The 9,717-nt window shown below is 40.4% G+C and overlaps 1 protein-coding gene across 1 annotated transcript in view; it reads left to right on the top strand.

The window, feature by feature from the left end:
• The first annotated feature begins 1,823 nt into the window (after positions 1–1,823).
• gcm (glial cells missing) overlaps positions 1,824–9,717 on the top strand; it is a 58,368-nt gene continuing 50,474 nt past the window's right edge. Inside the window, exon 1 of the mRNA XM_069842505.1 lies at positions 1,824–1,873. Within this exon, the coding sequence (XP_069698606.1) occupies positions 1,863–1,873 (11 nt within the window). The 5' untranslated portion in view covers positions 1,824–1,862. The remainder of the gene's footprint in view (positions 1,874–9,717) is intronic.

Here is a 9,717-nt window from a genome sequence, read left to right as displayed (position 1 = left end):
AATCATTATCTTTATTCTTGCAATAGGCCTACAGCTTATTAGATTTGCAATCTTACGGATCTGCTTGTGGTCCAAATCTGTACGATTATCCACAGAAGCGATTGGCTTTGGTGAATGGTCACACCGCTTTTTTAGACTGGTCAAGAATTATCATTATCAACACACTCATTATCTTTATTGCTGTAATAAGCCTACAGCTTATTAGCTTTGCAATTATATCTTACGTATCTGCATGTGGCCAAAATCTGTACTATTATCCACAGAAGCAAATGGCTTTGGTGAACGGTCATACCGCTTTTTTAGACTGGTCAAGAATTATCATTATGAACACAATCATAATCTTTATTCTTGCAATATGCCTACAGCTTATTAGCTTTGAAATCTTACTGATCTGCTTGTGGTCCAAATCTGTAGGATTGTCCACAGAAGCAAATGGCTTTGGTGAATGGTCATACCGCTTTTTTAGACTGGTCTAGAATTATCATTATCAACACAATCATTATCTTTATTGTTGTAATAGGCCTACAGCTTATTAGCTTTGCAATCTTACGGATCTGCTTGTGGTCCAAATCTTTACGATTATCCACAGAAGCAAATGGCTTTGGTGAACGGTCATACCGCTTTTTTAGACTTTTCAAGAATTATCATTATCAACACTATCGTTATCTTTATTGTTGTAATACAGTTTGCAATTTGATCTTACGTATATCTCCTGGTGGACAAAATCTGTACGATTATCCACAGAAGCAAATGGCTTTAGTGAATGGACATACCGCTTCTTTTGACTGTTCAAGAATTAGACTATTATCAACACAATCATTGTATTTATTGTTGTAATAGGCCCATAGCTTATTAGCTTTGCAATTTGATCTTACGGATCTGCCTGTGGCCCAAATCTGTACGATTATCCACACAAGGAAATGGTTTTGGTGAATGGTCATAGGCCTACGGTTTTTTTAGGCTGTTCAAGAATTATCATTATCAACACTATCATTATCTTTATTGTTGTAGCCTAATAGGCCTACAGTTAATTAATCGTTGCAATTTGATTTTACGGGATCTGCTGGTGGCCCAAATCTGTACGATTATCCACAGAAGCAAATGGCTTTGGTGAATGGTCATACCGCTTTCTCTGACTTGTCAAGAAATATCATTATCGTCACAATCATTATCTTTATTGTTGTAACACAGTTTATTAGCCGTTGCAATTTGATCTTACGTATATCTTCTGGAAGCCCAAAACTGTACGATTATCCACAGAAGCAAATGGCTTTGGTGAATGGACACACCGCTTTTTTAGACTGTTCAAGAATTATCATTATCAACACAATCAACATCTTTATTGTAACAATGTGATCAATATGGATCTGCTGTTCACTATTAAACTGTATTAAGCCTACCATCCACAGAAGCAACTGGCTGTGATGTACGATCATTTCGGTACTTCGATATGTCAACAATAACGGTCATAACATCACAATCATTATCTTCAGTGACAGCATGAGAGCATCTTGCAATACATGGCGAGTAGCTGATTTTTCACTTCTTGGGCATCAAGAGGCGATAAGAGATTTTGACACAGATTGAAATCGGTGCAAGCATCTTTCGAAGAGTGTACAGTGGCAGATTGTCGAGCGGTGGAAGGGGGGGGGACTGGGGATTAGAATTTGAGCAGAGTTGTGAGTTTTGAGAGTTGCAATTCTGGACGCAGTGGGCGTGTTTGCGCGGGACCTGGAGGGGGGAGCGACGCGTGGTTGGTCGCGGGGGGAGGAGCATATGGGAAATGAGTCGCGGGCCTTGGCGTGCTCCTCGGCCCTGGCAGTAACGCTCGTGTGCCGGCACTGGGAGCAGCGCTGCGCAGCATGGTCATCCTGTAAGTACACGTGACACTTGCCAAGTTCACACAGCACATCTGCCTCTCATTCCATTTGTATTAGATTGAAATTTCTATCGTACGCAGTGGCCAAGGTGTTAGTATTTTCGGCTCAAAATACAGAGGAATTGTGTTCGATACCCAGACAGGTTATCCTCAAGTATTTCAGGTGGTCTTGTCACTGTCATTTCACCATTGCTCCCATCGTCTGTCAACAGCCTCTATAGCCGAGAAGAAGCGTTAATTTAATATAAAATAACATCACAAAAATTGCAGAAAATTCGCATTCGACCCCCGGAAAGGCTCCTTTCAAGTATTTTACTGTCACTTTCACCAGAAATGCATTTATACTCAAAATTAATGTCAAATGAAATGAGAATGTGGAGAAAAACTCAGTAGCACACATTTTGTCATAAAGTAAGTTACCGGTAACTGCAGGCCTACTAAAAACGTTGTCATCAAGCATTCTAATTATTAAACGAAAGTTTATCTCAATCGGCCAAAGAATGGAGGAGTTACGCCCATGTTGTTAGATCACTCATACGTTACAACTTAGGGGCACAGATAACCATCATAGAAATAGAAGTGAAATCAACTGTTTCTACTGTTTCGGTGAATGCAAACCCTCATAACCTTGGCCTACGAATAACAGAACTAGGTAGGCCTACCCCACATTATCAGCCGAGTTTGAACTATTTCGTGACCATCTTCAGAAAGCAGATTTAGCTACACAAAATCATCTAATTTTATCTGTAACTTGCATTTATAGCATTAAATTAAAACTGTTTTCTTCATTCTGTCATAATGAATTTTATGTGAATTGTCAAAGTTTTCTCTCACACCCCTCAATTATTACAAATCTTCTTCGTTGCGATTTAAATGGTAGCGTGAGGGGGTACAAATCCAAATGATCCACGGTCAGTTTCCTGCCCAGAAGCATAAGATTTACCCCTTTCTTCTAGGCACGTGGCGTGTGTATCTCGTTTGTTTTGTGTTGTCTCAAGCTGATCACATGACCACCGCTGTGGTTAAAGTGGTAGCACGTCAGGTATCAAAACCTCCTTTAAGGAGTGAACGTGTGTACCCTGCTTTGTGTTGTTCTGTATTGTTTCAAGCTGACCACATGACCACCGCTGTGGCTGATGTGGTAACATGTTAGGTTTAGAAATCTCCTTCAGAGACTGAGCGTGTGTATTCCTACCATTTTGTGTTATCCTATGTTGTCTCAAGCTGGCCACATGACCTTTGCTGTGGCTGAAGTGGTAGGGTAATATGTTAGGTTTCGAAACCTTCTTTAGGGAGTGAGCGTGTGTAGGCCTACCCTTTTGTGTCGTCCTATGTTATCTCAAGCTGACCACATAGGCCCTAACCATTAGCCTGCTGGGCTGAAGTGATGGTTAGGTTTCATAACCTTCTTTAGGAACTGAGCGTGTGTACCTCGTTTTGTGTTGTCCTATGTTGTCTCAATTTTATCGCATGACCATTGCTGTGACTAAAATGGTAGGGTAATATGTTAGGTTTCGAAACATTCTTTAGGAACTGAGCGTGTGTACCTCGTTTTGTGTTGCCCTATGTTGTCTCAATTTGATCACATGACCATTGCTGTAACTAAAATGGTAGGGTAATATGTTAGGTATCGAAACCTTCTTTAGGAACTGAGCGTGTGTACCTCGTTTTGTGTTGCCCTATGTTGTCTCAACTTGATCACATGACCATTGCTGTGACCAAAATGGTAGGGTAATATGTTAGGTTTCGAAAACTTCTTTAGGAACTGAGCGTGTGTACCTCGTTTTGTGTTGCCCTATGTTGTCTCAATTTGATCACATGACCATTGCTGTGGTTAAAGTGGTAGCATATCAGATTTTGAAATCTTCTTTAGGGATTACGCGTGTGTACTTAGTTTTGTGTTGTCTTATGTCGTATCAAGTTGACCACATGGCGATTGCTGTAGCTAAAGTGGTAAGGTAAAAGGTTAGGTTTTGAAGCCTTCTTTAGGGAGTGAGCGTGTGTAGGCCTACCCTTTTATGTCGTCCCATGTTATCTCAAGCTGAACGTGTGTACCTCGTTTTATGTTGTCTCCAGCTCACCACGTGATTTCGGCTGTGGTAGAAGTGGTAGCGTTTTCGGCTTCATATCTGGCGTAGGCTATCCCGGTTCTGTTCCAGACAAAATGAAGATTTACCTCCCTTGTATAGTAAGGGAATGTGCGCTCCTTGTTTGGCATAAGAGGTGGTCTTGTGTCATGCTGACCACATGATCGCTGAATCCCATAAATTGTAACCCAAATGGAAGCATCAACGGTTACAAATCTAGTGGATCTGATTTCGATTCCTGGCAGAAAAGTGGACGTTCCCTTAGGTCTATCTAGTGCTACGTTATCTAGGCCTAAGCCATGGCCTTTTATCATGCTAACCACATAATCACGGAGTCCTGCGACTTGTGACTCAATCGAAAGCATTCTTCATAGTGAAAGTAAATGAAAGCTTATTTTCCCTTCCTTGAAGACTGGATGTAGACCTAAGTTTGTCTTGTGTTTCTCCTTGTTGTCTCAACTGACAGTCTGGTCACATAACCAGAGAGGAGCTTGACTTATGGATGTCTAGTGTTATTTTAAATTGTTACAAAATTGAGTCCGAAATGGATAAAATAACCTAAGTTTAATCCTTCAGAGGAACACTAGGCTATCTTACGTAACGATAGACCTAGGCTAATTTCGAACGGTTAGGCTATAAGTGGCAGGGGAAACAGAATTAGACTACTTTCAGAACACCTAACATACAAATCTCACAACATCTGATGCAATTTGAACCTATAGGCCTACTTCTAAACTTATAGGCCTAAGAAGTTAAGTTGCTGACTTACTATTGCAGTTGTCCACACCTGTGGAGTAACGGTTAGAGCCTCTGGCTTGGAAACCAGGTAACCCGGGTTCGAATCCCGGTCGGGGCAAGTTACCTGGCTGAGGTTTTTTCAGGGGTTTTTCCCTTAACCCAATATGAGCAAATGCTAGGTAACTATCGGTGCTGGACTCCGGACTCATTTCACCGGCATTATCACCTAAACTAAACTAATTAGGCTAACGCAAGATTTTTTAAATTATTTATTTAACGAGGCTGTATCAACTACTAGGTTATTTAGCGTCGATGAGATTGGTGATAGCGAGATGGTATTTGGCGAGATGAAGCCGAGGATTAGCCATAGATTACCTGCCATTCACCTTACGGTTGGGGAAAACCTCGGAAAAAACTCAGGCAGGTAATCAGCCCAAGCGGGCATCGAACCCGCGCCCGGGTGCAACTTCAGACCGCCGGGCAAGCGCCTTAACCGACTGAGCCACACCGGTGGCTCTTGAGATGTTGATACAGTGTCGTAAAATAACCTACTAAAAAAAAAGCTATTGCAATTACCTATTGATTTTGTGTTCCATAAAAAATCGTAGCGGTAACTCTTTATTTAACTGTTATAAAGTCCAGAAGATAGCCTATTCATGATTCGCAATAGGCTACATATTAGGTAGATAACAGAGCACAATTGGAATAAATCCGCGAAGGAAATCGAATTATTCGTAGGAAATATGCCCAGCAATCAAAATGTCCACAAAAAGTCTAACAGGATTTGCTGGGAATTCAATAGGGTTACCTGTTACATTGGTGGGAAATCACAACCTTGTTTATGTTAGAGGTGTGAAAATCTTAAGACTGTGACATAAATCTACAAACAAACCTGAAAATTCATACACAATGCAATTTTCTATTTCAACTAGGCTATTTTAATTAATCACAGAAATTTAGTGGTAATAGTATTCAATGATTGGCAGACGTGTAGCACGCATAAAATCTTTATTGCAAAATAAGGACGCAAGAGACAAGTACATTATAAAGGTAAACATTAAAAGAGATATTAAAGGTTGAAAACATCGAGTTGTTTAACTTGATCCATTTCTGTCAGATAATTATAATTTACTGTGGTTTAAGTGTGATGTTGAACTTGAATTTTATTCATTATTTATGTGCCAATTAGTTACAAAATAAGGAAACACTTAACTGTCGTGAATTTTTTAGTTCTAAGTTTGTTCCGATATAAAAAAATGTAAATACCGCAAATATAATAAAAAATTTCCGGTAAAGAATGTGACGATAAATACAAAAATGCAGAAAAGCGAGAGGTTGTTACTGGTTCGGATCCCATCCAATATTTTCACTTGGCACGGTTTTCATTCATCAGCTAACTGTAAAGCAACTGAAGACAGTTTTTACTCGCACATAAAAAGTTGATTCAGAGCAGGATCACGTTTTTGTGGCGTATAAACACGTTCCTGAAGAATTTATGGTGTTCTCGCAAGTTTCGTTACATACATATTTTAATATTCAACCGGTTTATTGAGAGTCTTCTTCTTCTTCTTCTTTTCTTCCTTTTTTACTACGCAGCAATATCGTGATGATGCTCACAAAAAATGAAACAGACGAGCATCAACTGCGTTGTAGACGTAAACATTTACACAGTCAGCTGACGGCTTCTCACGAAACGGCTCTAATTTCGACCTCATGGTGATACTATTAGTGGACCAAGAAGCAGATATTGTGTGAGAATTTCGTTCCCCTTGCAATTCTTAGACTACTCACATTAATTCAGTCACAGTTTTCTGCTTAAGGGCAAGACTTTCACTGCAAACCCAGCATTCCCCAATCTTCCCTATTCCCAGTCTTCCTTTTAAATCATTACAGTTATCTCACAGTCCTCGTATCATCGCCAGACCATAATTTTGCTTTTAAACAGCCTCTGTAGTTTAGACTTACAACCAAAGTAGAACATTGCCAATTACGTAACCCTTAGCAACAGGGTGAAAAAAAATCCAAGTGCTTTACTGAAGTTCAAGGGCTTTTGTTCGATTTCTTGCCCCCTATGGCAAATCTAATGGTTAAGGAGGCTATAGTTCTAGGTTCTAAGCCCGTGTAGGTACGGAAAAAAGGTATTTTACATCTTGATTACACAACTTTTAACATTATATCACTTTGGAAAACGTATTGGCCTATATATCTTTCACGTGTTAGATTTTATGTTACCCCCACACAAACACACAACACACCCCCACAGGAAACAAGACGAAAGGCGTCAAAACCAGCAACGACCAGTTCTGATGATGGTCGATAGCAGGCCGAAACTTGTTAACAAGGTAACATAAAATTTAACACGTGATAGATATATAATAAGTTTTCCAAGGTATTTTACGTTGTAAAAATATGTTGTGTTATCCGAATTAACTGCGTAACGCTGAACTCACATTTACAAGAGCCTTACCGTGTGTCTGTGTAGAGTCAGATCGGATAAAGCTCACAAAATTGGCTTAGGGTGAAATCCCTCTGGGTTCATAAAAACTCCGTAAGGTGAATAATTACTTTCGAAGAAGAATTTGGAATTTCAAACCGTTTGTTGAGATATTTCTGTTGTTTCGGAACTATTTCCTTTATCACAATGACAGGGCACTTAACTTGCCGTTATTCGCCATGACTCTACGAGCGTGGCTCACAGATGTCGATAGTGACGAGACACTTAGTTCATTGGAGACCATCTAGAGTGCATTACAGGCGGTGAGTCTATATTACACTCGTAATAATAATAATAATAATAATAATAATAATAATAATAATGAGGGGCCAAGACCAATCAGTCGGCTGCTGACCTCACGTTCACGTCCCTCAGCAGAGGTGAACGATCATCCAACCGGAACGGAGTATTGTGTTGTTAGCACGATGATCCCCCCAGCCATTGCCGCGTCTGTTACTCAAGTAATATCGCGCTGGTTTTCCATCCAGGCGACCCGGATTCGATCCTCGGCCAGGTCGTGATGAAATTTGTGATGAACAAAGATGTTTAATAATAATAATAATAATAATAATAATAATAATAATAATAATAATAATAATAATAATAATAATAAATAATTGTGGCGCTGCAGCCCGTGAAGGGCCTAGATCTACCAGCCGGCTGCTGGTCTCACACCCACATGTCAAAGCAGAGGTGGACGATCATTCAACCAGAATGGAGGTATGGTGTGGTATCACGATGATCCCCCCAGCCGTTATGGCTGGCATTCGCAACCGGATTTCGCTACCTACCGTAGCTCCCGAAGTGCATCACAATGCTGGGTGGGCACCGGTCCTATACACCGGCCGAAATTTCATGAGAAAATTTCTTCCCCATGAGGACTCGAACCAGCGCACATTCCGTAACGCGAGTCCTAGGCAGGATGCCACGGCGCGGGACGAACAAAGATGTTGCAGAGGTTTTTTCTCGTCTTCAAATCCTTTGCCAAAATACGGAATAGGCTACTTAATTTGGTGAAATCCCCGTAGCTTCTGAAAGTTCCTCACACATCGCTAGAACATCCACCACAAGTTTCACACTTTGTTCGTGTGTTGATGTCTTTCGGCCTTCCTGGTCTTGCATCATCGTCTGACACGAAAACGAGAATCCCAACGAGAAATTTACCTACTACTGTCTACTGCAAGCTTACCACAAACTCCGCTCCGCTGTGGATTTCTGTGAGGTTTTGCCACATGAAGATTCGATCTTTGATAATAATCGCCATAGTACTCGAGATACGTGTAGGCTCCATTTCTAGTTCTCGTTAACTAAACACAGAGCATCCTATGACGAAATGAACATACGTGCTTCTTCCTCAATCCTTCAACTGCAACTGACGTAATTTCCATTGCTGTTGCTTCATCCATTTCACATTTCTACCAATCTGTGCATTATTTTCGAAATTACTTTGGTATTACAACTGGCAATTACTTTCTAACAGTTACGTTGACAGTATTGTTTGCCTCTGAAGAAGATGCTAGATTTCATGAAACGAAAGTTAATTGCGAGTGTTATTTGACATTTGAACGTAATAGACATAATATTGATATTAGTAAATAATAATTACATTGAATAATTTGCATAATATATGTCACTGTGTACGTTAACAGAAAACCACAATTTCAAGTCACTCAGAGATTGTGTGCACTCGATGTGGGTCTCTGGCGTTTCGTCAGCCCACGCGAGTTGTGTGGATATAAAGGGAAAAGTTGAGACGGTGTCGGGTGGAGTTCCCGGGTAGCTCAGGTGGCAGAGCGCTGGTACGTTCAACCAGAGGTCCCGGGATCGATACCCGGCCCCGGAACGATTTTTACCTTGAAATTATTCAAATCTGCTTTACAGGAAGCTTTACCTGAAAGACTAGATTTGCATAATATATACGTCACTGTGTACGTCAACAGAAAACCACAATTTCAAGTCACACAGAGTTTGTGTGCACTCGATGTGGGTCTCTGGCGTTTCGTCAGCCCACGCGAGTTGTGTGGATATAAAGGGAAAAGTTGAGACGGTGTCGGGTGGAGTTCCCGGTTAGCTCAGTTGGCAGAGCGCTGGTACGTTCAACCAGAGGTCCCGGGATCGATACCCGGCCCCGGAACGATTTTTCCCTTGAAATTATTCAAATCTGCTTTACAGGGAGCTTTACCTGAAAGACTAGATTTGCATAATAATTACATTAATAGCCTAATTAATTAATAAGTAACATACTTTTTAAAGTGGTACTATTCGGTATTCGACGTTCGTAGTCTACTATTTAACCATTTCATGTGGTCAAACAAAACAATTTTTAGGTTAGGTCTCACGAATCATTAATAGTTTAGTCAAACCAATTAATTTTATGTTGCCAGACAAAATACATTTTAATGTTTTTCCTCAAAAAAAGGCTCAGCCATAACTGTGTGAATTTGTGGACAGATGAAAATGCCCTCTTTTAATTTGTCTTCACTCAAACTGGTAAACTTTCCCTTTAAATACTGAAAACC

The sequence above is a fragment of the Periplaneta americana genome, chromosome 12, assembly GCF_040183065.1.
Source record: "Periplaneta americana isolate PAMFEO1 chromosome 12, P.americana_PAMFEO1_priV1, whole genome shotgun sequence".
NCBI classification, from domain to species: domain Eukaryota; kingdom Metazoa; phylum Arthropoda; class Insecta; order Blattodea; family Blattidae; genus Periplaneta; species Periplaneta americana.
The sequence above is the reverse complement of the archived record's forward strand: the minus strand, read 5'-3'. Positions and strand labels throughout refer to the sequence as shown.